Raw genomic sequence first — 27,984 nt, forward strand, 5'->3', positions numbered from 1 at the left:
CCTCCCCCCAAAAAAACTAGACCAAAGTTGGTATAGGCAAAAATTAAGTACCATAACATAACACTCGGTAAATTAAAAGTATAAGATAGTCAGCTTTTTATTATAGGCCTTCGCGATCCGAGTAAAACGGCAAATTCCCCCCAAGGCGTCGCGATCGAAAAAAGCCACTGAGTGAAACAAACTTTATGTAAATCTTTAATGAGTAGAGCATAAAGAACGAGTCAACACAACGTTATGTCCACATTGTCGAGACAATGTAGCAACAAGCCATAGCCATAAAATCAACTTTTTTGTTTGCTACACGTTTGCATGATAAATTTGTTACGTCTAGTAAAAGAACTGTATGACCGAGCAGCAAGCGCACTGCTCTAGTCAGCAAGCGCACTGCTCTCGGGTGCATGTAAACCATCGGTCAGTCGTGCATCATGCTATTGATTATCAGACAGTATTCAATATCGGGGTGGTATTGGATATCAACATGGTGGGAGCCTATAAGGAAGAAGTACAGAATGTACACAAACATACCAGTAAAAATGAGCATCCCAGAATGCCACGCAATCATAAGATGCGTTCAGTATAACGCCTGTCCAGTATAATGATAAGATGGTTGTGTACGAAAAGTCTAGAACCCAGCAAGCACATATATTTATAGAACAACTCACATGAAAACGGTCTGTTGATTTTGCAAAACACAAAAAAGGCTAAATTTAAACGCAGCGAATTCAAATATAATGAGATGTAAGAATTTTGATAAATCGAATAAAGTCTTAGTCACATTAAATTATCAATTCTATGTTGAAAGAAAATTGCAGAACTATGTGAACAGAGATGGCTCAAAGATAAGATGCTCAACGAACCGTGCAGTGCACAAGCAGCCGTCCGAGCAAACATGCAGGCAGGTTGGTACTTTTCCAGCAATAATGGCAAACCACGGCTAAGGCGCAGACAATTTAACTTAGTAACTGAACACAACAGTTAGCCGTCCGAGCAAACATGCAGGCAGATTTGGCACGTTTCAAGCACTAATGGCAAACCACGGCTGAGGCGCAGACAATTTAACTTCGTAACTGGACACCACAGTGACGTTCTATAACAATAGTTTTTCAGAGGGTAAACAAGCGCACAGAGGATTTATAGGTAAACAAGCGCACAGAGGATTTATATAGCAACTGACTGAGGCTGAAATTAGTGCATTTGTGCAGTTTTCTGCTGTTGTGAAATGATGAGAGAGGAACAAGGACACGAAAAATGTAATTTCTGTACAATTATGTTATGCCAGGGTAAATGCATAGTTGAAAAATTATAAATACAACTTGAAAAATCGGGTGGAATGTCAAACCTTGTATATTTTCTTTATACAGAACTGTCGAATATATCGTATCATACCACATTTATGGTAAGTTTTAATAAATGGACAATACCGGCGAAACACTGATCGACTACTCAGTCGGTCGCCTTGTTACTGCTGATGAGAAAGAATCTCAAGAGTGTCAAGTGAAAGGTAAAAAAGACAGGGTAAATGTGATTAAATTCGACTTGGTTTAAAGACTTGCATTGCATGTAGATCTTAACCACGCATGTTTATTTCCATTTTTTCTATCCTACATTTCGCAGGTTGTATTCCTGATTGGTTGAATGGAGATGTATTGCGCAACGGGCCTGGCGAGTTTGAGGTTGGACCTGATAAGTTCGGGCATTTATTTGATGGACACGCGTTTATTCACAAGTTTGTGTTGCTAAATTAGTAAACATTATTTTCAATTTTGAGGAAATAAATCAGAGCCTGTATTTGTGCACAAAATATGACTACGTTTCGTACTATTATCACTATCTAATGTCAACACTGCTGTTGATAATACAAACCTTTGAAAACGTCAGTCTAGCAGCTTTTATTAAACGAAATTTGAAAATAGGTACACAATGGACGGTTTTGAATGATCTGAGCAAAAAAATTCGAGCCTGTATTTGTGCACAAAATATGACTACGTTTCGTACTATTATCATCATCAGGTCGTCAGAAATAAAAACTTCGTGTAGTGCCTTTTTTAACGTTGTGCGGCAACTGGTTGCATGCCTTCTATTACTTTTATTTCTGACGACCTGATGATGGCAATAGTACCTGTCGAAACGTAGTCATGTTTTATACACCAATATAGGCTCGAATTTTTTTGCTCAGATCATTCAAAACCGTCCATTGTGTACCTATTTTCAAATTTGGTTTAATAAAAGCTGCTAGACTGACGTTTTCAAAGGTTTGTATTATCAACAGCAGTGATGACATTAGATAGTGCCACGTTTGTAATTTTTTGTTATGTTTGCTGTGTGGCTCAAAATTCTAAGTGGGCTGGAAATTTAGACCAAATCCAGATTTTAACAAAAAAGAAGCACACGAAAAGTTGGAGAAAGCGGCAAAAATGATGCCAGGCATGTAGGGTTTGTCAAAACTCAAGCTAGAACCCGGCCGGACAATTCTGGTGTAGTTACCGTTAACGTGGCCGACTATTACCAACGGATCTTTAACTCTGACATAACATGATACCGTTAAAGGTTCAGCATCAAGAATGGCGAAGTGACCTATTCGGGAAAGTTTGTTCGTTCGGAGATGTTTAAAACCAATCGACAATACAACCGTATTTTGTGTGGAGGATTAGGCACCAAGTCCTACCCAGACCCATGCAAGAACATATTTTCAAGGTAGTAGTTTGTTTAATTTTAAACTACTTGATACCCTTTTTGATATGCCTACATACAATCTAAGCGCAATTTCTAATCCATATGCTTCGACTTTACTAAAGGAGAAAATTCAGTTGCACAATTTGTTGAATGTTGATTCAGACTTCTGTTGGGGGATATGCTATTGGTACAATGTATGAATGTATTTTCCGAAAAACTAAGTTTTATTTTCAGGTTTTTCACAGTTCTTACAACATCTCCATCCCTGGAAAATTGCAACGTGAATATAGCGTCGTTAGGAAATGTGCATTACGCTTTAACCGATGGTGGTTTTGCTTATCGCTTTGACCCTGAAACACTGGACACAAAAAAGCTAGTCAGTATGGTTGACGTTCTCAACATTCCCTTGAGCACAGCCCACCCACACATCGGTAAGCGAAAATTCGAGTTTTCTAAACAATTCTTAGAATGAGATATGCGAATTTAAAATTTCGGCTATTGTGAAGAACAAATAAAAATTTTAAAGATGATTTTTCAGCAAACAAAAGCTGTATGTCGCAAATATATTTTGTGATCTAATCTTACATTTGTAAAAAGTTATCTCCAAATCAACAGACACCAACGGGGATTACTACAATCTTGCAATAACATTCGGTCGAAATGCTTACTACAATGTGGTGAAAGTTCCAGCGAGTAGTTTGGGAAAAGAAGATCCGTTGTTCGACATGAAAATTCACGCAAAGATAAAAGTAGACAATCCCTTGCAACCAACCTACTTTCACAGGTAGTTCTTTCGATATTTGCCTTGTAAGTATTTAAACAAATGACATGTAACATATAATAATGTCAGCCATGAAGCGTTCATGCAAATCAGCGATCATGTAAAGCTGGCATGTGCAGCATACGAGGCATACAACTGTGCTTGTGATTCGACGCTTAGTTGGTAAAGTGCGATTCCCGGAAAAGCTTCAATCTTGGGTCTAAAGTTCACGGCACGCTAGATTTTTATAGTCCATGATTTGTCATATGGAAGTGCTTGGTGATTGCTGATTTACCATTACGCCTTTAATAGGCCTGGCGTACCATGTTGCAAAACGACGGTATGCTTAAGGTAAAAGTTTTAGTATGCAAGACTGTTGGTTCTAACCCTGCTGTTACTTTAAAAATCCTATAAGCATTGTCCTTACCTCAAAGATTCAAAAACATACAAACTACTTCATTACAACGACACTTACGGACCTAACCGAAATAGTTGATGTTTTGCCAGAAATAGAGTTTAAGAAAAATAAATGAATTTACCCAGTTAAACACAAACGGTAATTTTAAGTTTTTGTCAAGTGAAGCCTACGTTGTGTGTTTTAGTGAACTGACCTTTAAAACAAAGGTATGTTTTTAGCTTTGCACTCACCGAAAACTTCATTGCATTCCACGATCAACCATATCGAATCCACGTTCCCAAATTTCTGTGGAAAGCGGCCACGTGGCAACCACTTGTTGATTCATTTCGGGTCGACCACTCAAGAAAGTCCCTGGTAACAATGTTAATAAAGTCACCATAGAGCATTTACCAGGAAAATTATTACACTAGTTTTATGCGACGCTAAATTTGTCTGACTGTATCCGATAGAGTATTTAACCGAAAAATTATTATACTGGTGTAACACACTAAGTTTGTCTGACTTTATCTAATAAGTGAACAACCACACTTTTTGCAATATCACTTTTTGCAATTTTTTGTGAAAGGGCAAAAAAAATCAACTATTGTTGTCCGGCATACAGCAGCAAGATTTATTACTCGACCAGCAGATTTTTTATTTTAATGTAACCGTCGTTTCGACGTCCTTTGCCTTCATTTGGGCAATGGAAGATTGTAGCACAATGACCGTTGGTGAAAGAGACTTAACAAAAAGTCATTAGGAAGAAAAAATATTTCGTTTATTCAACGTGTAGTATTGACTTGAATTACTGCGTTATAACATTGTGGATTTTAAAAAATCACAAAAACATTTTATGTTTTGTAGTTTTGTGTTATTGACAAGAAGTCGGGTGATCAGATACCAATAAGATATGCAACTGAGGGAGAGTTTTGTTTCCACTTTGTTAATAGTTTTGAAACAAGCTCAAACGGGAGAAAATTTCTGGTGATTGACTTGTGTTGCCCAGCAGGCAAGAATATGAATGATGGACTTTTGTAAGTACATATGAGAAGGTTTTAGTCTAAATATGAAATGACTTCAGCTACATGCTTTCAAAAAAAGAACACAAATTAAGTTCATACAAAATTGTGCAAATGTGTGAGTTTTTTTACAGCATATTAAAGAATATGAGGAAGCCTATGATGCCGAATAAATCAACGCCAACGAAATTTAAACGATATATCCTTCCCTTGGAAGTTGATGAAACAACACCAAAAGGTAGAGGTTGAACAAATTACAACGAAGTTTGATTAGCTTTTATTATTATCAGAGTGACGTTGTGTTGAACTAACAACAACAACTGATACTTGTTTTACATGATGTGCAACTACGGACAACTATAGCGTCAACGAGAAAATTGATTATATTTTTTCACCTACAGACGTTAACTTGGTTAACATTGAGGGCAGCATGGCAGAATCGAAAGTACAGGATGACGGATCGGTCTTTTTAACTGCGGAGTTGTTATTGGATGAAGCACATTCAGGCGTTTTGGAGCTGCCTCGCATCAACTACAAATATAATGGAAAAGATTACAGGTACGCAAAAACATTGATTGAATTTACGTATGCCTTGAGGTTTAGTAGTGAAAAACTGTTATATTTTTGGATAACAAAGTCTACCTAACAAACGACATTAGTCTAATTTAACCATTTTGCGTTTGCAGGTATTTTTATTCAGTATCGTTCTTTGATCCAGATGGTGGAGGTCAATTAGTTAAGGCTGACATTCAAACCAAAACCGGAATCAAGTGGAAAGAAGCGGTATGTTACAATACTTCTTTGATTGGTTTTCGTAAGAAGCTTGGTGGGGCGTACAACACACCCAATCAGAAATTTATCACTACCCCAAGTTTGATTTATCTATAAATTATCGATCAGTCATACATGGGCAGTTGTTATAGTCCATGGATAAAATTGGGTTAGACACTTGTTTATACCCCTGAAATTTGACATCGGCCTTTTGATGGCCCACACTTGCATTATTTACTGCGCAAGTACGGTAACACTTGGGTGTTCCAAATATAAACATGTTAAAATTAAGATAACCCTTACATGTCCCAAGCCTAAACACGAGAAATCTACATATTTCTTTACCTCGGCGCATGGCAAAAATGACACAACATATTTATTTCGTACACTTTGTATTAAAAAGAACATTTTCGCTTTTAATCTTTTAATTCAATGTCAGTGATGGCCGTAGTGCACGTCCTCATTCCATTCCCCAGCTCTTGCTCACAGTGTGATAAAACATCTGTAAACAGAATGACTGCAAGTTAGTTCAGACTTCTAACACTTACACATGTGATGAGAAAAATAAAAGGCAAAAAAAAAAATAAAAAAAAAAATAAAAAAAAAAGACTTGCTGAAAAGTAGACGTCCTAATTCTGCAACTTATTACACACGCAACAACTATTTTAGTCTATTTTGTTTCAACACAGTTAGTTAAAAGAACTTGAACATACAAAAAAGAACTTACCACTTATAACAGACGGTGTACATCACGATTTCCCAAACCTATGCTGGTACGTTTTATGCTTGAAGATTCTAAATAATTCCTTTAATATCACAGACTACACTGTTCGCCATTGTTGTATAGCAAACGACAATTCCATTCAAGCTGTCTTAACAGTTGCTGACAAGGTTTCGAAAAAGTCATAACAGTGACACTGTAACACCTCTCACTCCAACTGCCAAACTTTGTAATAAAAACGAGGAACAAGTCGCAAATAATTAGCCTATCATATTCAAATACATACTCACGTGATTTCGTCAACCAATTACACAATAGGACGTTGTTTGTTTCACAAAGGAACAATTTGGACAAGAGTGTGGTTGCACACAAAGTTTCCAAACAATACCTGGGCGCTGCATTTATGTGATAAACTGTACAGTGAGGCGACGTGCACTTTATTTAAACAAGTCGATAGAATGACGCGAGAGCCACAACACCGCACATAAAAAGACAACACGAGACAATAAAGAAAAAGGTTCGCTTCGCGTCCTATGCATGTAGGGAATTACAGGGTCGCTACATTACCCCCTCCAGAAGCGAACTTAACGAAAACGTACAGGCGGACGAATAACTCGACCAGTGCGCGTTTGTACGATTTGCCGCTCCAAGTTACTGGGTGGTGCTGGTGGCGAAGTTCTATGCACAGGTGGTCTTCCACGGCGGGGAACCTCAGGCATGTGAATCGGCTGTGTCTCGTCAAGGTACGCTGGCTTCAGGCGATCGATTGAAATTGTCTCGTTACGTCCACCTATATCCAATGTGAACGTCTTGTCACTGCGACGAATCACCTTAAACGGACCGTTGTATGGCGGCGATAGAGGTGGGCGATGCTTGTCAATTCGGACAAAAACATAATCACTCGTGCGAAGTGTTGTGGGAACATGTGTCTTTACTTCATTGTGTCGTGACATCGGCGGCGGGACTAGATGTCGGAATGATTCGTGCAGCGCTGGAAGTATTTGCTGTGGACACGTCGGTTTGTTTACAAAAAAATCACCAGGAACGGACAGAGTTGAACCATAAACCAATTCAGCGGAGGAGGTTTGTAGATCTTCCTTCGGGCAAGTGCGAATACCGAGCATTACCCATGGCAATTCGTCTACCCAGTTGGAACCTTGTAAGCGAGCCTTTAGAGAAGCTTTAAGATGCCGATGAAAACGCTCCACAAGGCCGTTCGCTTGAGGGTGGAAACTGGTAGTTCTGTGCACCCTAATGCCAAGTAGTTCGTTAAATGCTGTCCATAGAGCTGAGGTGAACTGAGGGCCTCGGTCTGAAGAAATGTCCTGCGGCAACCCAAAGCGTGAAATCCAGTTGAAAATAAAAGCACGTGCACATGTCACAGCAGTTGCATCAGGCATTGGTATTGCCTCTGGCCAACGTGTGAATCGGTCGACCATCGTAAGTAGGTAGATGTTGCCCTGTGAGGGCGGCATTGGTCCCACTATGTCAATGTTGACATGGGTGAACCGGCCGCTGCACGTAGGATAGTTTGATAGTGGCGCACGGACATGTCTCTGAATCTTTGAACGTTGGCAACGCACGCATTGTTTGGCCCACAAACCCACTTGCCTTCGCAGGCCGTGCCACACGAATTTTGAGGCCATTAGTTTCTTAGTGATTCTAATGGATGGGTGGGACAATCCGTGTACCACGTCGAAAACTTTCCGCTGCCATGACGCCGGCACTATTGGACGGGGCGTGCCTTGAGAAGTGTCACATAAGAGCTTTGTGCCAGATCGTCGGACTTCAATGTCTTCAAGATTGAGGTTAGTTATCGCTGTGCGATAGGCTTGAACCTCTGGGACAAGTTGAGCCTTCGCGAGAGCAACGTAATCCATATCTAAGGGAAAATGAACTGCATTAACTGCTCCACGTGAAAGAGTGTCTGCCACACAATTTCGATTGCCGGCTACATGGCGCACATCCGTGGTAAATTCCGAAATGGCGGTCAGATGTCGCTGCTGACGAGCAGACCATGGAGAGGATACTTTAGAAAACGCAAATGTCAGTGGCTTGTGATCGGTATAAACCACAAACGGGCGACCTTCTAGAAAATACCGAAAATGACGTACCGATAGATATAACGCAAGCAGTTCTCTGTCAAATGCACTGTATTTTGTTTCCGGTAGACGAAACCGCTTACTAAAAAATGCCAGTGGACGCCACTTGCCCTCAATGAGTTGCTGCAAAACAGCGCCAGCAGAATGTTCCGATGCGTCTGTAGTGAGGGCAGTTGGAGCCTGAGGTAACGGGTGGTGCAGCATAGTTGCTTCAGCTAAAGCCTGCTTGGCGTCTTCAAAAGCTGAATTCAAAGAGGTACTCCACAAGAGCTTTTTTGGTTTTCCTGCAAATGCTGAGTATATAGGGGACATGATTTTTGCTGATTCGGGAATAAAGCGGTGGTAAAAATTAATCATACCCGCGAATTGCTGGAGTCCTTTAATGGTTGTTGGGCGTGGGAACTCTTGGATAGCTTTTACTTTATCCGGAAGTGGTTTTACCCCCTGTTTTGATACCCTATGTCCCAAAAAGTCAATTTCTGATACGCCGAATTTGCATTTGCCCACGTTAATAACTAAACCATGGATGGTAAGCTGTTCGAAAAGTTGCCTCAGGTGTGTAAGGTGCTCAGCAACCGATGTGCTAGCCACGAGGATATCATCCAAATATACGAAAACGAAATCCAAAGGTTGACAGACAGTGTCCATTAGTCGCTGGAAAGCTTGAGCCGAATTTTTGAGGCCGAATGGCATACGGAGAAATTCAAACAGTCCAAAAGGAGTTACAACCGCCGTTTTTGCAATGTCTGCTGGTGCCATGGGAACTTGGTGATACCCACGCACAAGGTCGATCTTTGAAAAAACGTTGCGCCCCGCTAAACGAGCGGAAACATCCTGAACATGAGGAATCGCGTATCGATCGGGCAGTGTAGCTGCGTTCAAGCGTCGATAATCACCGCATGGCCTCCAGTCTCCCGAAGCTTTCGGGACCATGTGCAGTGGAGATGACCACGGGCTGGAGGATCGCCGTATAATTCCAAGTTTTAACATATGGTCAAACTCCTTCTTAGCAATCGCCAGTTTCTCAGGAGGCAATCTCCTAGCCTTGGAATGTACAGGTGGGCCACTGGTGATGATAAAGTGCTCCACACCGTGTGTGGGAAATGCTTCACAGAAATGAGGAGTTGTTATTTGCGGAAATTCACCCAAAAGACGAGTGTATTGAGAGACACTGCTGGCTAGTGCGTTTAACTGTGGTGCTGATTGTTCCATCTTGCCGATAGCATTGCTAAAAAACGTCTGGGCGTTGACAAGGCGTCTGTGTTTGATGTCCACCAACAACGCGTGTGCCCGCAGGAAATCCGCTCCCAGCAAAGGCTTCGAGACATCAGCGAGAATAAACGGCCATTTAAATTTTCCCAAAGGCAGATCCAATGAAACACAGCGTGTTCCATAGGTGCGGATCTCGCTTCCGTTTGCAGCAAGTAAAGTTTTGCCTGAAGGGTTCATGCGGCGTTCGCGTCCCGAGGGAGGAAAAACACTGACCTCAGCGCCAGTATCGACAAGGAAACTATGACCAGAAGTGCGGTCAAACACGTGGAAAAGGCTGCTTGCTGTACCGGCCAACGCAGCAGCTAGCGCCGGTCGGCTTCCTCGTTTCCCGCTTGCCAAGAACATGGAGGGCGGCAAGTTCTAGCTTTCATACCAAATCGATCATGGTAAAAACACATTCCGCTTCCATCTGGATTTTTAGGTTTGATTTGCCGCATTCGTGGCTTAAAATTAAAACCAACAGCGTTCTCAGAATCACAGCGTCCGGCACGCAACAAAACATCAGCTGTCTGAGCCATAGCTCGATAGTCGGAAAATTTCTGGGCAGCAAGTCCCGTTCGTACATACGTTGGCATGAGTTGCAGAAACAATTCTTCAAACAAAAAACACTCTTTCTGTTCACCCAATAAAATTAGCATTTCATCCATCAACGCTGATGGCATTTTGTCACCTAAAGGAGGCATCTGAAGTAGGCGTTGTGCTCTTTGCGACTTTGTCAAAGTAAACATGGAGAGCAAACGTTCTTTAAGACTTACATACTTGCCGTCTTCCGGTGGATTGTCAAAAAGGTCAATTAACCGACCTGCCGTGTCTTGATCCAATGCCGACAGAACGTAATAGTATTTCGTGATGTCCGCAGTGATATTTCTTAAAGCAAATTGTGCCTCTGCTTGTTGAAACCATACTTTAAGCTGAGCTGGCCAAAAGGTTGGTAACTTTATGGCAACTGCGTTTTGAGATTCTGTGCTCATGTTATCACGTCGGTGGTCACCAATGAGGCGACGTGCACTTTATTTAAACAAGTCGATAGAATGACGCGAGAGCCACAACACCGCACATAAAAAGACAACACGAGACAATAAAGAAAAAGGTTCGCTTCGCGTCCTATGCATGTAGGGAATTACAGGGTCGCTACAACAGTCTTTTTAAATTTGTTTCAACGTTACCCAAAAGCTATTAAAAAACATTGCGCTTTTCTTCATCCGAAAGTCAGTTCCTGCTGTAGCTTGAACCAAATGGTGATATAATTTCACCAAAAAAACGACGCCATTTTAACGCACTACATTTTGATTTTTTCGTCACATCAGACTATGAGATGTCCTATGATCAATTGGCGGAACCAGAAATCAGTCTTATATGTCATATGTTTACCAGTTTATGTTTCGACACATAGGAAATTAATCTCAACTCCCTGGGCCGCTTTGCTGTTGTACCTTTCATTAATGGACGATTAAGTTTTAAGAAACCTTAGTAAAATGTTTTCCTTGAGCAAGTTATGCATTCGTGGGATATAAAGGTGCTAGGCTATCCCACCATCACGTTATGGTTGTTTGTACGTTTAGGGCTGTTTGCCATCGGAGCCAGTATTTGTGGAGAGACCAGGAGCAACCGAAGAAGATGACGGAATCATACTTTCAACTGTTTTAAACCAAGATCCTGCTAAACCAGTGTTTATGCTAATTCTCGATGCAAAGACATTCACGGAAATAGCCCGTGCAGAAGTATGAACAAGTTCTGAATTTAACACAAAACATCATAAGCAGGTTTTAAAACTATTTTATGCGAAATAAATCACCTTTTGCTCGTAGCACGCCAGTTAAAGAGTCTACAGTTTAGTAATTACAAAACTCTTTGAACTTGACTTTTGCCTAAAACTCCTTGCTATATAATTGGACGTAATCATATTTTTAGGTGGATACTAAACTTCCAGTATCATTTCATGGAGTTTTTGACATCAAAACCTAAAGTTTAGAAGTGGAAGAATATCAACAATTCATTCAACTGAAGCAAAATGTCATTCCCCGCTTTCTATGCAACTAATTTCTAGTTTTACATATGTATAGTTAAAAAGTATTTTTACATACTTATGAACATAAGTCCTTTCATATTTTTTGCTACGTTATTGTACATTGGCTATCTTGTTAATAAACAGCGAAATAGCGCCTGGTCAGCATTTACAAGATGCGTATCCCAAATCGTAAAACCAGTAGCATTACAGTTTTATATTTAAGGTGGTCATCTTTAGGAAAAGAAACCTATCTTATTTTCTTTAGAAATAAGTTGGTAAAATATAAAGTTAAACAAATTTGTCAGCTGTTCAATTGGGTTGTTTAACAAGCAAACCGTTTGTTCTTTTTGCATTAGGATAAATTAAGAACTCCATTAGGCTATAATGCACAGATTCAGCTTGATTCTATATGTACTAGCTTCATTTCGCAATAAAGTCACAACACCTGGAAACGTTCTGAATTCCTTTGTACAAATCAAAAAAGAAAACGGACAACGCCAATAAACGATACATTAAACGTAGTCAAGGCTGCAGCGAGATGTGTAAGTATCTTTGCGTAACGAAGCATTGAGTCAAATGTAAGTCATGACACTTATAACTGCAAAAACCGCTGCTGTTCAAATATACCAAATCGGTGTCACTGACATTGCCATGCAGACACAAGGTTTTATTCCAAACGTAACCCGCAAAACCAGAACAAGTTAGTTCAGCACCTTATTTAGCCGCTGGTCATTTACGCTTGCAATCAGTTATCTACCAGTGCAGTAGGTGTACGGAGTTGAGACACCAAAGCCAGTATTGATAAATCGCACCGAGAAAGCAGCACATGATGTAAACAAAGTTGAAATTCCTACACATGTGGAACATTGATATGTAACCGCTTTTTAAACAAGAAAATTATGCTGAGAAACATATTGTTATGGACTCATAGAGCTGTGTTGGACAAATTGTATTAGCGATATGGCCGGGCTGCCATCGACTTGTGCTACATGTAAGTTTTACTTAATCAAAGAAACTTTTACTTTATCAAAAGATTATTTTTCGGAAAAAATGGAACTGTGCAATTAGTTTCAAAACGTTTATGCAAGAAAAGTTCTAAACTTGTACAGCAAAAGTACGTATCTAATCCAGCTACTGTGCTAATGTAACTGAAAAATGCCTTTCTGTATTTTGTATGAGTAGAAACAATGCATTTCACGTTAACTCAAACAAAGGACGCAAGCCAAAAAATGATATTTCTTAGAAACAGGTCAGGATGGCAACCCTGACTATATCGCTCTAAACCGGAAATAGCTGCGTAGCATTAAGGCGGAATGGAGAAAAAGGCACGATTGGCGAATAGAAGTAGAACGTTTCGGAGCTACACCATTGGAAGCCACTGTACGGGAGGAATTTGCTGCAAACTAGCTAGTCGTGTGGGTAAATAGAAGAGGTTTACACAGAAAAATAGACCGGTCGAAAGTTTTTTCATCAGACCTATAGGATCACTAACGAAATTTCTACATGATATGTTGTTATTAGATCGTAATTGACAGCAATGAAGAGGAAAACTTATACCCAGTGTTACACTAAACTAGACATGTTGCAAAAATGCTTAGTATTAATAATTTAGGTGCAAGCATTGAGATAATTTATCATGACTTGATAAAGCGATACAGGAAGCAAGTGGTGATTTTGTATGTTTTGACTCGGTTACTATAGCTGTTTTACGCCACTACGTATGCATGAACAATAACAGGATGCTTTAAAACAATTTCGAATACTAGATTAGACGCACGGAAAACAGTGGATAAAGTCAGTACAACTTTACAATGTGGTTTGTGACAGTTTCTGGCAGATTAGGCATAAGGCAACAGATTTTTTACAATACATCGACAACACAAAAAGTCAAGTACGCAACAACCATTGTTTAGTACTGGACCATAGCAAGCCATAAAATATCAAAGCTTTTAGTGAACTGACTTTGGAACAGATGTATTTTAATTTATTCAACGGACCAAAAACTACTCAATGTAAGCAATTTAAGCCTACTACGTGCGACGAAATTGACACCATACATTGACGTCAAATAACAATGGTTGTGTGGGAGCAGTAAGAGGAAACTACACTAAGCACGCGTGAAGAATGTTAGGTCGAGAATATTAATAGCAACTTGCCCCCAGTGTGTGGAAGTGATTTGTTTTGTGCAACCTTCTATTGATCGTACTACCGATCAGGGAAGACAGAAACATTTAGATATTTACTGAGCTGAAGTTGTATCATTACAGATTTTAGGTAAGGCCACAGAGGAAGGTCAAATCCATGGTTGAACATATAATGTAAAAAGTCAGGGTCAATACTGAATCTTTAGGTTTTTTGTTTACAGAGGGCGGCTAACAGACATATATTGTACCATACCATCTATGTTGTAAGTGTTATTTGATGGAAGGCACTGAGGAAAAACTAATTGATTTTTCAGCCGGTCGCCTTGTTACTGCTGATGAGAAAGAACCACAAGAGTGCAATGTTAAAGGTAAGTAAGCATGAGAGTGACACGGTGGGAAAACAAAACTTGTATAAACGCAAACATAGAACTAGGTCTAATTTTATAATGTATCACGTACATCTTATTTCACACGTTCCGACGTATTTTTTTCATGTTAGGATGTATTCCTGATTGGTTGAATGGAGATGTACTGCGCAACGGGCCTGGCGAGTTTGAACTGGGACCTGATAAATTTGAGCATTTGTTTGACGGACCAGCGTTTATTCACAAGTTTGTGTTTAGATTGAAACTAATAAACAGCCTTGTCTTGACTTGCTTTTTAGTCCCTTTTTTAAATTTACGTGTTATTATGAACTGTGTTAAGAATATTAGTTTGGTTCTCGTTAAACTTTTAAGACATTCGTGTAATCGACTGCTATGTGACCAATATATAAACGTTTTTTAATCAAGCTATAATTTCAAATCAAGTGACGATGTACCAGGTTCAGCATCAAGAATGGCAAAGTAATATACTCGGGAAAGTTTGTTCAGTCGGAGATGTTCAAAACAAATCGGAAACACAACCGCATTTTATGTGGAGGATTTGGCACAAAGTCCTATACTGATCCATGCAAGAACGTATTTTCAAGGTTGAGGTTCCCTCATTTTCGCAAAAACCTTTTGCAGCATAAACACTTAAATATATTTCAGTGTAATTGTAAAACAGAAATTTGCTGAGAATCGTTTTAGACTACTATTAAAAATGTGTGTTGTATATTTCTTGTAACAGTAATAATAACTGTGACTTGTGTACCTGATTTTATACTTTGTTGCAACACAACCAATCATACATCACAGTACGCCAGGCCCATTGAAGGCGCTATACCGAATCAGCCGGTCACCAAGCATTCACCACCATATGGCAAGGCGTAGGTTAGAAAAATCTAGCCTGCGGTGGGATTCGAACCCACGACAGGAGTCTTTCCGGGACTCGCGCTCTACCAACTGAGCTACACAGGCTCAGTGGAGAATCCGCCGAAAGTCGAATCACAAGCACCGTTGCCTGCCTCGTATGCTGCACATGTCAGCTTCGTAGTAGGGGATCGCCAGATTGACCAGTATCAGTTAAGATGAACATAAATTCATAACTGGGATCAGCCCTGAAGCGTCTATGCAGACCAGCGATCACGGCACACTCATATATAAATCACAGTACAACCAATCATAATTATAGACGGTTTAGTTTTGGTAATGCAAAATTTAACTTACGAATATTTCCAGGTTTTTTACAACTCTTACAACAACACCGACAATTGACAACTGCAACGTGAATATCGCGTCGTTAGGAAATGTGCATTACGCTATAACGGATGGTAGTATGGCGTATCGCTTTGACCCTGAAACCATCGACACCAAAAATCTGGTCAATATGATGGACATTATCAACATACCTTTGAGCACCGCACACCCACACTATGGTAAGTAAAGTAAAGTATTGTTTTTCAACATTTAGAATCATGCGAGCAGCTAACAAACTACGTTTGGTTATCGGTACATCACTTTTCAAGACGAAAACCGCAAAAAACTAATATAATATTTTCTTTTCAAAACCAAATTTCAAAGAAATTGTCTATAGTTTTTATAAGAATTGAAAGTGAATCGTAAAAACTGATGTTTTTATATTTCAGAGTATAGGCTTCTGACACACACGGTACCAGAGTTTCTTTTGCAAATGTTTTTGTAAAGCGTTTAAAGATCTTAATAATACGAACAATTTATCTACATATCTGCAGATACCAATGGGGATTACTACAATCTTGCAATTACTTTTGGTCGAAATTCCTACTACAATGTGGTAAAAGTTCCAGCGAGTAGTTTGTGCAACGAAGATCCATTGCAAGACATTAAAATACACTCAAGTATAAAAGTTGACAATCCCTTGCAACCAACCTACTTTCACAGGTGACTCAAAAATGTTCTGCATGGTGGTATGTTATAATAATCAGTCTCAAGCCATATTCACTACCTTACATAGAAGGCTTAGCGAGCATAGGTACAAGGCATTACGTAAAGAGAAACTAACACAGCTAATGGTCACAAAATTGTGAACACGATCACTGACCTTTTTGTTAACTTATCGTTTCAGCTTTGCACTGACTGAGAACTGTATCGCATTCCATGATCAACCGTATCGAATCCAAATTCCCAAATTTCTGTGGAAAGTGGCCACGTGGCAACCAGCTATTGATTCATTTCGGGTCGACCCTTCAAGAAAGTCCCTGGTAAAAAAATACTGTTTTTAAAGGAAGCCGTAACGGGATGTTTGGTAGAAAAGCATATACTAACATTCCCTTTGTTTTGCTCATTGCTTGAAAATATTAGGAAACTAAACCTTCTTTAAAACTAAGATCAACATGTTTATACAAAAATCACAGTACGACAGACCTATTAAAGATTCCATACCGAATCGAGCCGGTTTCCCAAGCATTAATTTTTAAAGCTTCGGGTAAGGTAGAGCCAAAAATTCGGATCCAGAAGGTAATGACGCTTATTAAGCTTGGTATTGTCATTACTACACCGATAATTTTAGGCTGGTTGTAAAAAGCATCACGTATTTATTTTTTCAGTTTCATGTTATTGACAAGAAGTCGGGTGTTCAAATTCCAATAAGATATGCAACTGAAGGGGAATTTTGTTTCCACTTCGTCAACAGTTTTGAAACAAGCGTAGAAGAGAGAAAATTTTTGGTGATTGACTTGTGTTGCCCAGGAGTCCCGGACATGAATCACGGCCTTTTGTAAGTAAGATTAACACAAAACAACTTTTGATTCAAAAATCAAGCATGCACATTATGCAAAGTTGTAAAACCGGCCCGAACCTTCATTTTTAAGAACAAATCCCGAATTCGGCCCGAAAGTTTACCAAGGTGCAAATGTGGATAAGTGTTAAGGGTGGTTTGAATCGAAGCCGTTTGGGTAAAAAGCTCAAATCCAACCTAAAACCCTTGGATTAACTCCAGTACGCACAAGATTTAAAGACATTTTTTAATCATCTTGCAGCCTTTTGAAAAACATGAGGAAACTACAGACACCAGACAAAGGTTCAACGAAATTTAAACGATACTTTTTGCCTTTGGGAGTTGATGAAACAACACCAAAAGGTAAAGGTTGAACAAACTATATTTAAAGTATCTTGTGTTTGTCATAATTAGACGACACGTCGTATTATACCAACAGTAACATTTTGTAGGTTTTAGGATGTGCATGTCTAGATTTCCATTTTGGTCAAAACTCTTAACCAAAGAATAATGATTATATTTTAACCAGTAGTGGGATTCAAATTTTTTGTCAGGCGGTTCTATCACAAAAGTCATGTTTTTTCAGCCGGTTCTGTTACAAGCAGTCTATTGACATTAACCAGTAATGCTAACCGGTTCGCTGATCTCATAAAATTTCGTGAGACGGTTCTATAGAACCGGTGCGAACCGGCTGAATCCCACCACTGATTTTAACCAATTGATTAAGGCATGTTTTTCACCTTTAGACGTGAACTTGGTTAACATCGAGGGCAGCATGGCGGAAGCCAAAGTACAAGATGATGGCTCGGTCTTGTTAACTCCAGAGGTCTTGTTGAATGATTCGTGTTCAGGCAAATGGGAGCTACCCCGTATTAATTACAAATACAATGGAAAAGAATACAGGTAGGCAAAATGTTGAATGCTTAATAGGTTGAAAAGTGCGTTTCAAATTCTAATAATAAAACTCTATAAATTTCTTTGTCTGTAATGGGCGCCAAATAAAAACTAAACTTGTTATTTTTTTGCATCATCAGATATTTTTACGCAGCATCTTTCTTTGAGGAAGACGGTTGTGGTCAACTAGTTAAAGCTGACATACAAACCCAAACCGGAATAAAGTGGAATGAAACGGTTTGTGAACATGTTGGTCATGGGCGCCGGCACGTAGGGACAAGAGGGGGCACTTGTGTGTATTTGTCAAAAATTGACCCTCCGTGAAAAAATTCTGCCGGTGCCTATGATGTTGGTATTGTTTTTTTGTTCAGTATTTTGCTACATGGGGTGTCACTGTCACCACCTCAATTAGCCCTGCTGATCTATTTTTCCTCAAGAAGTTGGTAAAGAATGTGCACCATCTACTTCAAAAAGGAACCACTAATAAAAAAGAATGCATCTAGAAACAGTGTGATTATGATAAAGTAAAGAAAACCAGAAGAGGTCTTATTGATATCTTGCTCCCCAACCTGAGCGATGTTGATCATTTTATACATGTTTTGTGTATTTAGGGTTGCATTCCATCAGAGCCAGTGTTTGTGGAGAGACCAGGAGCAACTGCAGAAGATGATGGGATTGTACTTTCAACTGTTATAAATCAAGATACGGACAAACCAGTATTTTTACTAATTCTTGATGCAAAGACATTTACAGAAATTGCCAGAGCTGAGGTAAACACAGGTTCCAAATTAAGCAAAGATTTTGAAACATCTTTCCAATTAGCAGGTTGTTTGAAACTATTCTTAATATATTAGAGTCCCTTATAGCTAACAGTGATTTTATGAACACATTTATTATTAGTATTTTTTAAATAATTTTGACAAAACCGATGATAAATCTTTGGTGACAAATTGCCACATACATACTTTCTCCAGCATTGTCATACTTTGTCAAGCATAAAAGTACAATTTATGATAAAATTGTGTATATTTGTATTTCATAGGTGGACACCAAACTTCCACTTTCTTTTCATGCTATTTTTGATGTCAAACATTAAAAAGTGGTGGTAAAAGACATGAAGTGTTTACAATTTACATAGTCCATTCTACCTTCCATGTAATGATTCATCTAAAATGATTTTATGCATTCAATAATCAAACACCATTTATCCATGATAAATTCCTCCCTTGCATCAGTTGTAGTGCAATATTTAGTATTTGCCATCCAAGCTTTTACAACATATCTTTTTTTATCATGTATATATTTTTCTTTTAATCATGTTTTAATTTCTTTTTATTGTGTGTGAAAGTATGTTCAAAGTATATATGAGTAAACTTGGCAACAACAAGTAGCAGCTATATCAATATCAATGGTAAATTAGACCTTTCATGATAAATTGGCCAATGAAATGCTGTTAGAGTTAGCAGTTGATCTCTTGAACTAAAAACCCAGGTTATGAACAGAGGCTGAGACAGGAAACAGAGTAAAAATGGACAAATTCTGACCAAACTTTCAGCACCAGACTTAAACTTACAGTAAAGAAAATAACCAACACAGCCAATAGCTATACATTTTTGTTTCATGGACTAACCTTTGTAACCATAAAAATATTCCAATTTGCTTTGAATGAGAACTTTATTGCATTCCAAGATCAACCCTGTGCATTTTACTTTTCTAGACAGTTCCTAGTTTAAAAAACACATATAAGACGATTAAAACACACTACACATGCAATCAGAAATTAAGTTGCTTTTTTGAGGCTGGTTATAGGAAATTGAATCTCATGTACAAGTATATTCACAACAGATGTAACTTGGTAAGTTTATAACTGCTGGCAACCAAGTGTAACATTAATCGATAGTTCCGTGACCGCTACATGATCAATAGGATTATTTTGTTTCTAACATTAAAGTGTTAATGTCAACACTATTCACTGAAAAACATTCCAACACATTGCAACTGTTATCTTGGTGATTGTCTACAACAGTCTATTTTGCCATATTGTGTATATTTGTGTAATATTATGTATCATTAAATTAAACTGTCTAGTAACAATTCTTATCGTTTTAATTGTCAGAAAAAAATCATGTAAGGCAGGCAGGCAGCATGCTCCAACGGAAAAAATTCACTCTTTTGGCACGTCTTGCAGACAGCCTTTTGCGTTGGAAAAAAACAACATGAGACAAAAGATAAAGACTAGAATACCACTGAAGGCTCAAACTATCCTAAGTTACAAACTTCACACTGTGCAGAGACATTTACGGTAGATTAATAAAAAATTTATCGGCATTTCAACGGTATAAATTCATACAAATCAAAACCCCGCAAAAACATAATCCCGCCACACTTTCACAGAATTGTTCATGCATAACCGCTACGTAATGTTTTTCTGTTTTTCGAGTTGAAAGGGAACAGAAATTTAACTTACCCCACAATTGCTTGCAAAATACGGATCTTTTGCGATGGTTATTACATATTTTCTGAAGGATCAATACTAACCGATACAACTGTTAAAATGTTTATGTAAATTTGACATTGGAATTGTTTATTAAAGTCATTGAACCATGCATTGTTTTTGTTTTGGGAAAAACCAGGCTTTTTTAGTGAAGTTTTAGATTTGTTTTTGTTTGTGGTGGCCATGTGCGATCTGTAAAACATGGAAGGTGAGAATTCTCAAGCTGCTGGTGAACTGCTACTCAGCTACAAACCTCCCTCTGAGCAATCTGAGTAAGTTTTGTTCTTTGACTGCAAGTGATTTTGAAACATTTTATTGTTTATTAGTTAGTTTTGTAACAAGTAAGTACTAGTAAATTATTATACCCTTCATTACTTAACCAAGCATGCTTGGTAATAATACAGCAGTATTAATAATCCAGTTTGCATAGTGAGCTATACTGACTTATTTTGTTTATTAAATTTATTGCACTTAACGAGAATGTAACATTAAATTAATAGAATTAAAACTGTCTTTTTTAGAAACAAAATAGAAAGAAAAATCACTCCTGAAGATCTATTTGCTGATAGAAGTGATGGGCCAGGCAACATAAAACCTAATGATACTACAAATGCACAACCCAATGGGTAGGTTTAAATCAACACAATGTCAAAACTTACAACTTCTTGATTGTATGTTTGTTGTCACGAAACAAGAGTTTTCAAAGTGCTGAAAGCAAAAAAAAGTAAAATATGTTTGCAAGGTTGTGGTCTTATGATAAAAATACTCTGAAAATGAAAAACCACAAAATTTAATGGCCTGTTTAGGTTTTACATTGCATTAAGGAAAGATTTTTTTCCAGAGTGTTGAGAGTAGACGCAAGTGGCAATGAGGGCAGTGAAGGAAATCGAACATGGGAAGGAATTCAAGACACAAGAAAGTTTGGTCCTGTGAAATATAACATGAGCTACAAGAAACGAGGATGTTTTCTTATATTCAGCCAAGAAGTGAATTTTGTGAAATATTTTTGCTGTCTGAAGCAAAACTTCCTGTTGGAGACATATTATGTATTATATCTTGCTCTGTTTCAGAATTTTGACAATGGCATGCCAACTCGCAAGGGTACGAAGATTGATGCCTTCAACATTTTTGAGGCTGCAGCAAAACTTGGATTTGAGTTTATCAATACTTTTCATGACTCGAAGAAGAGTGAGATTTTAAATTTGCTGCACAGGGGTAATTACTAAAAAGATATAAACTTCATAATAAAATCTTTTGGTAATTTTTTTACAAAACTCATTGTGAACAATTTTTTTGAGGCTTATAAGGGAATCTTAAAAGACATCAGTTTGTTAATAATAAATTGTTGTGGAAAATGTGTTGTTATAGTTTTTTGATTGGTGTGGTAGCATATTGTGACATAAATATGAAGCAAACTGTGTTTGTGTTGCTAAATGTTGTAAATTAATGTCAACTGTTTTTTTAGTTTCAAATGCCACCCATGCTGAGTATGACTGCTTTGGCTGTGCAATTTTGACACATGGTGATAAAGGGGATGTACTTTATGCTCGAGATGCAGCAATGAAGCTTACAGATTTTACTGAACCATTTACAGCAAAAAGATGCCCATCTCTGGTGGGAAAGCCTAAACTCTTCTTTGTACAGGTTTGTGTAACAAAATCTTTGTCTCCTGCAATTATTCATTATCAAGCTGTGTTTATGTTATCTATAAGTCTGTGTTTAATATCATAAAAGCACACCAAATATATATGCAGTGGAAAATATGTTAAGTTTCTTCGAAATTTTTAATTTATAAAAGTTTTGACTTGACAAATGATAATTTGAAATTCCATTTTTGTCTAAAAAGCATTATCATGTTCTGCCAAATTTTGTAAACTTTTATGCTAGATATGAGCTTTTCAACTTCAAGTACACAGACTTAACTGGGGCTGCACGCATAACAAAATATTTTTATTGTAATACTGTTTCAGCCATTTCTCTTTCATTAAGATCCTAGAAGGTTATGCGAAACCAAATTCGGAGATAGCAATAATCCTTCCAATTTCAATTTTTTGAACATAGGCCTGCAGAGGTTTAAAAATGGATGAAGGAGTTGAGGTCACTCAAAACATGGACGTGGTTGATGGTGCTGAAGATGAGAATGATTCTGTTTTAATTCCTAACGAAGCAGACTTTCTGCTTGCCCAGTCAACAGTGCCAGGTAAGCCAGGTAAACAGTCCTAACACAATATTGTCTGGGGGTAAATTTGCACTGTAAACTTGATCCAAAAAAAAAAAAACTGCGAAGTAATTATGGGTCCCCTTCCCTGAAGGGAACACATATTGATTTTACTCAAAATGTTTGTTTGTTTTTTCTTTTCTTTTTTCCTTTTTTTTTCTTTTTTTTTTTCTTTCATTTTTCTTCTCCCCAAAGTTTGTCCGACTCGTTTTTCCATCAAATCCTTGATGGATTTGGATGAAATTTACACAGATGGTAGATGTAGTTATGTAGATGTGCATCACACTTTGTTTTTGTTGATAACTCCAGTATTTACCCCGCTAGCCCCCTAAAATGGGTATTTTTCCCTGAAGTTTGTCCGACTCGTTTTTCCATCAAATGTTTGATGGATTCAGCTGAAATTTACACAGACGGTAGATGTAGTTATGTAGATGTGCATCCCACTTTGTTTTTGTTGATAACCCCAGTATTTACCCCGCTAGCCCCCTAAAATGTTTTTTTTTTCCCGAAGTTTGTCTGACTCGTTTTGCCATCAAATGCTTGATGGATGTGGCTGAAACTTATACAGATGGTAGATGTAGTTATGTAGATGTGCATCCCACTTTGTTTTTGTTGATAACCCCAGTATTCACCCCGCTAGCCCCTTAAAATGGGTATTTCCCCCCGAAGTTTGACCGACTCGTTTTTCTATCAAATGCTTGATGGATGTGGCTGAAACTTATACAGATGGTAGATATAGTTATGTAGATGTGCATCCCACTTTGTTTGTCCGGATAACCCTAGTATTTTCCCCACTAGCCCCCTAAAAGGGGTGAGTTTATAAACAATGTCAGAATTGGCTAAAATTTGGATAGCTTGTAAAGTATGCCAATTATCGTTATTGCGTCATTGCAGTTCGGGGGTTGTTAACAGCCCTTTGACGTCAGAAACATTAACAGTTGTTGCTCAAAACACCTCTAGTGGTTGAAATTTTAAACGTTGGCAGATTGGACTGAAATTTTGCAGTACTATTGATTGAGTACATTGTGGTTTCCTTCGTTTAAGTTTGTGTGTGTTGAACCTCAATTAGTTATCCTACTTACTCATTGTTATCTATTGAAATGCATTATCTACAACTTTGCATGTGTGGGGACCCATGAGTTTTTGCTTGCAGAAACAACCAAGGTTATAAAATACGATGGCTAATATAGGACCCAATATAAATAAGTGTAGGAAATATATTAATGTTTCAAAATATGCTATAGTGTATGTGCAAGGGCAATATGTGCTAAGCCACCCTTCTAGTTTTCCAAGGTTTTAAAGTTTCAAAACAAGCCGTTACTGATACTGAAATGAGGAGAGGCATTTACTTTAATGTTACATGTGGTTTGTAAATATACACTCAAGTCCTGGATATATGACCTGTGAAGTTAATAAAAGACTCAATTTTAAATGATCTTTGTATGGTTTAGTTTATCATCCACTATGATGTTTTAATAATGCAAAACATGTTTTTAAAGCTGAAATATGTTGACTTTTGTTTTTAATGACTATTAAGCATTGTCTTTCATCTCTTTGACACAGGTTTTGCATTACAATTTCTCAAACTAAAATTATTTTTAAATAATAGGTTATGTGGCATGGTTGAATTCTAGCAATGGGTCTTGGTTTGTGCAGTGTTTGTGTGAATGCATTCATCGCTTTGGTGGCCACATGGAAATTATGCAGGTAGAAGAAAATAAGCTTGGTTCCTGATTTTTTGCTGTGAAACTACCCTATTGTGGTTTATCAAGTTCCAAGTTTTTGCTTGCAAGCACATAAAGAACTAACTTAACTTTATACACTTTATGTTATAGATCATGACCAGAGTCAACAATATGGTTGCATACCAGTTCAAATCAAGCACCCAAGATGGAAAGGATAACTACAAGCAAATTCCATCCATTACAAGCAGACTAACTGCTGAACTCTATTTCTTTAGGGAAGCTGTTGACGATGGGGCAGTTCAACAAAGCGAGAGTCAAGTATGCTTGTCATGCAACGATTTTAAGTTAACCTGTTTGACTGTAGTAAAAACATCGCAGTAAACATCTCAATAATATGTTTAGCTAACCAATTTTAGAGAAAGGTGCAGTTCGTATGTAATAACAGGCTGAATTGGCAATGTCAGTTTTCAGTTGTACAAAACAAATGTAGTTTGCAGGTTGATTTATTGTGGTTAAGATGCATCACTTTGTTTCAGATCCAAATGGTGGCAGATGAAATTGAAGTTCATCCCAGTCAGTCGGAGCAAACACCACAACTAAGGTAAGAGAATGCCAATAACCAAACATTGCTTGTACAAAACATAAATCAAGTATAGCAGAAAAGCAACTTCTTTGGTGTAAATGTGATTTTACGAAACACCAAACACCTGGCCAAGGCCCTTTACAAGTTAGTGGGACATTTTTTACAGGACAGCACAGAAGCAATGCAATATGCAGGCTGTGCCTACATAGCATTTATGACTATCAAGACAACTATCTTGCTAGGGGGAAGTACCCTATTGTAGGTAACCAAACAGCTCATAATGACTGATGCGTCATGAATTTGCATGCACCTAATATTAGTTAATTTGTAACATCGGACTTGAACCGGTCTGTAGCATGAAAAGCCAACACCTCGCTTATGCCTTGTCTGCACATTTGATGTGTTTAACATTAAATTGTGTGTCAGTAGTCAATTCTGGTTCACTGGATTGTACTCTTACACTACTGACCGAGGTGACACATTTGCAAGTATAACTAAAATGACTGCACGATTGCTAAACATAACGTTGTGTTTTCATTTGACTCATTGTTTATGTCTCTTATGGTTAACCCTTTGAACTTTTCCTGTTGTTTTAACTTCGATAACACAGCGCATTCTAACAGTACAGCTTCAGCACGTTAAACTTTGGTTGACAATCTTGTTTTTCATGACACTTTTTCTCGCTTTCAACTTTTTTTTCAACCAATTTGTGCCCACCTATTTCCGTCTGTCCAGTTGTTTTAGTGCTATGGTGTCGTTACGAGCTATAGTCGTATAAGTTGTGCCCAAAGTTATTCATTTTAGGATTATTCCGTTGTCTCATTCAATAGCAGTTTACATTTACATGTGTTTCTTGGCTGAACTTTTTTTAATTTTCCATTGTACAGTGACACAGAACCCCCTCCGAAGTTAAAAAAGAAATCTTTGGTATCGCGGATTCGCAAAAGCTTTCGTAGAAGACGAGGAACAATGCCTTGACACTAATCTTCACCACGATCGATGTGGTCATGATAGAGATTTTGCCCTTGTTTGCATCGGTTGCGGTTGGGGTGTGTTTGTTGACGACTATTGTGTTGATTAGTTGATCATTAACTGCCTTTGCCTACATCACAAACCCGTGTCAATACGAGCTACCATTACATTTTAGGTCACACTACCTTCTGAAAATTTACGATGTGTTTAAATTATACAGTCCTACCATTAATAGTTCCCAACGTTAGCTGCAAGACTACCTAAAAAATTGCGCAAACTTACGCAAAATCATAAACAAAACGCAAATCAAACGTGTGATTACTTGTGAATGCGAAATACTACCTATCCAAAGACGTGAAAAGAATGCTCTACTATTATATTCACGAAAATTTTGACTGTAGCTTTTACGTTTGTGTCTTGTACCCCTTCATGTGACCAGAAAATATTGTATGACCCAATTTTTATGAATTGCTTTGTTTCCAAGTGCCTATACACCGTTTTAGTACAATTAACTTGTTTTCAAATAGTTCAGTTTCTCCGCAGTCACCGTAGCATAAATTTAGGGACATTTCCATTCACTCATTGTCACCCATTAGGCGGTAGTGACGTAGAGAACATCTGACGTTGCGTCACATCCGATTTGGTGAATATGCATAGTCACGTGATAAGGTGGTGGGAGTTTCGCTCTACGTAGCAAAATACAATACAATAGTTCATCATGGTACACCCAATCATCGCTACTGTACATATTACTGTAATGCTTAAGTTGTTTTGGTTGCGTTGACCCTAACCAATGCTAAATAAGTTCCATAGCTAAGCTGTAGCCTCATTTCTTGATATTTCGTTTTACTCCCAGTGATGTACATAGAGCTGGGTTGCTTGGTGTTCACAACAGTTACTGAAATACTGGTATTGTCAATCCTCTTTTAAGACGTCAAACTAACTGTGATTTATATTTTATGAGCTGTAACTGTTACCGTGCTTTTTCACTTTCATTTTATCGTTTTACGTTAAGACGAAATCTCTTCATAATATTTTACTGACAAGCTTCATGAAGCATTACTAAACTGTCAATTTCGTGTGTTTTGTATCATATAAGCCAACATTGCTTTTATAACGCTGGTTTCGAAATATCTTTGTGTATTAAACCACGGTAAACGTGTATTCTAATGAATTTAGCGTTTTCTATGGTTCTAAAATAACTGCACAGAGCTTGTATAGAAACCCCCTTTGTGTGTGAAACGGCAAATTTTCATTTTGTTGATTTTTGGGAAGAAATGTTTCAGCGAAATGTACATATCTTTACATTGAAATATGATGAGTCAGATAAAGCAATTTTGCACCGTCATCGAAGAAAATCAGGCGTATATTTGAATCTCTTAAGTTCTATTCATCTCACTGTATTTAATGTCACATGCATTGACTTCAGTTTGCTCGTTTTAATAAAGTAATTGATGGAATGTTTGCCTCGTGTTTTGATTGTTTGTTTTTTAGGCTCCTAAAGTGCTTAGGTATTAAAATATGGATATTTTTCGCCGTAAGGACCATTTATAACAAAAAAATTAACCCAAAAGTAAAATTTACAATTGTATGATAATAGAAAATTGTTTTCTGCTTAGATCGTTTAGAATTAGATTTAAAGGATTTTTCAAGGCTGACTTATAACGTTTATTAGAAACTTGCTTTAGAAATTAGGAAAGATTTCCACCTGATTGATACGTGCCTGAAGCGCTGACGTGTGTATGACGTCACAAACCGCCTACGAACTCCCACACAACAGAGGAAACATGGGGTAGTTGACAAAACGGCACTACTGTAACATATCTTGTGGATGTTGTAGCTTAATTTACAAAATGGTCGTTAGTGTTTGTAGTAATTTCAATTTGTGGTTTTTGATATTTTTAAGTACCGGAGCAATAGTATCAGGTGCGTATGGTCAAAACTGATTATTGTTGTTGTATGTTTGAAATTATTTGTACATTCATGAACGGAGGAATCACTGACCTGAATGGAAAAACTAGCAGCAACATGCTAAAACTCACTCTGGAACTACTAAAACTAGCTTTTAACCCCAGGCCGTTACAGGCTGTATATAACGTTGTTAAAGGGACAATTATGTAAAAAAATGACCAATTGTTGAACTGAAGGTTTTTA

The 27,984-nt window shown here is 37.9% G+C and overlaps 3 protein-coding genes, 1 long non-coding RNA gene and 1 other non-coding gene across 10 annotated transcripts; 3 read left to right on the top strand and 2 right to left on the bottom strand.

Annotated features, from left to right (window-relative positions):
• Nucleotides 1-925: 925 nt before the first annotated feature.
• Nucleotides 926-11,881, top strand: LOC145232274 (retinoid isomerohydrolase-like). Of its 4 annotated transcripts, none has more exons than XM_080096856.1 (13): nucleotides 926-1,280; nucleotides 1,362-1,501; nucleotides 1,615-1,726; nucleotides 2,548-2,694; nucleotides 2,908-3,104; nucleotides 3,289-3,457; nucleotides 4,070-4,205; nucleotides 4,695-4,864; nucleotides 4,984-5,087; nucleotides 5,251-5,407; nucleotides 5,536-5,632; nucleotides 11,278-11,478; nucleotides 11,627-11,692. In XM_080096856.1, the coding sequence occupies exons 2-12, from the start codon at nucleotides 1,411-1,413 to the stop codon at nucleotides 11,440-11,442; spliced, it is 1,545 nt and encodes a 514-aa protein (XP_079952982.1). In that variant the 5' UTR covers nucleotides 926-1,280; nucleotides 1,362-1,410; the 3' UTR covers nucleotides 11,443-11,478; nucleotides 11,627-11,692. The 4 variants fall into 4 exon arrangements, with proteins under 4 accessions (XP_079952982.1, XP_079952980.1, XP_079952981.1 ...); XM_080096854.1 differs by having other exon boundaries at nucleotides 927-1,280; nucleotides 11,278-11,436; nucleotides 11,627-11,881; XM_080096855.1 differs by having other exon boundaries at nucleotides 927-1,250; nucleotides 11,278-11,436; nucleotides 11,627-11,881.
• LOC145232277 (uncharacterized) lies at nucleotides 5,971-19,573 on the bottom strand. The gene is made up of 3 exons (XR_013860851.1): nucleotides 19,509-19,573; nucleotides 16,310-16,466; nucleotides 5,971-6,122 (listed from the first exon to the last, which is right to left on the bottom strand). It is a non-coding gene; the product is annotated as an uncharacterized LOC145232277 (long non-coding RNA).
• LOC145232273 (beta,beta-carotene 15,15'-dioxygenase-like) lies at nucleotides 13,492-20,644 on the top strand. 2 transcript variants are annotated; one of them, XM_080096853.1, is made up of 12 exons: nucleotides 13,492-14,235; nucleotides 14,367-14,478; nucleotides 14,691-14,837; nucleotides 15,469-15,665; nucleotides 15,981-16,149; nucleotides 16,334-16,469; nucleotides 16,815-16,984; nucleotides 17,247-17,347; nucleotides 17,731-17,887; nucleotides 18,019-18,115; nucleotides 18,490-18,648; nucleotides 18,921-20,644. In XM_080096853.1, the coding sequence occupies exons 1-12, from the start codon at nucleotides 14,145-14,147 to the stop codon at nucleotides 18,972-18,974; spliced, it is 1,590 nt and encodes a 529-aa protein (XP_079952979.1). In that variant the 5' UTR covers nucleotides 13,492-14,144; the 3' UTR covers nucleotides 18,975-20,644. The 2 variants fall into 2 exon arrangements, with proteins under 2 accessions (XP_079952979.1, XP_079952978.1); XM_080096852.1 differs by lacking the exon at nucleotides 18,921-20,644 and having other exon boundaries at nucleotides 18,490-18,901.
• Trnas-gga (transfer RNA serine (anticodon GGA)) lies at nucleotides 15,134-15,207 on the bottom strand. Its single transcript has one exon. It is a non-coding gene; the product is annotated as a tRNA-Ser (tRNA).
• LOC145232276 (caspase-7-like) lies at nucleotides 20,569-27,290 on the top strand. Of its 2 annotated transcripts, XR_013860850.1 has the most exons (11): nucleotides 20,569-20,644; nucleotides 20,894-20,998; nucleotides 21,214-21,358; nucleotides 21,443-21,587; nucleotides 21,838-22,016; nucleotides 22,434-22,572; nucleotides 24,200-24,297; nucleotides 24,426-24,593; nucleotides 24,812-24,876; nucleotides 25,025-25,120; nucleotides 25,746-25,811. XR_013860850.1 is itself a non-coding variant. In XM_080096858.1 (10 exons), exons 1-10 carry the CDS (start codon nucleotides 20,574-20,576, stop codon nucleotides 25,834-25,836), a joined length of 1,206 nt encoding a protein of 401 aa, XP_079952984.1. In that variant the 5' UTR covers nucleotides 20,569-20,573; the 3' UTR covers nucleotides 25,837-27,290. The 2 variants fall into 2 exon arrangements, 1 of the variants encoding a protein (XP_079952984.1); XM_080096858.1 differs by lacking the exon at nucleotides 25,025-25,120 and having other exon boundaries at nucleotides 25,746-27,290.
• Nucleotides 27,291-27,984: the final 694 nt, after the last annotated feature.

Source organism: Phallusia mammillata, chromosome 6 (assembly GCF_965637545.1).
Source record: "Phallusia mammillata chromosome 6, kaPhaMamm4.hap1.1, whole genome shotgun sequence".
NCBI lineage: Eukaryota > Metazoa > Chordata > Ascidiacea > Phlebobranchia > Ascidiidae > Phallusia > Phallusia mammillata.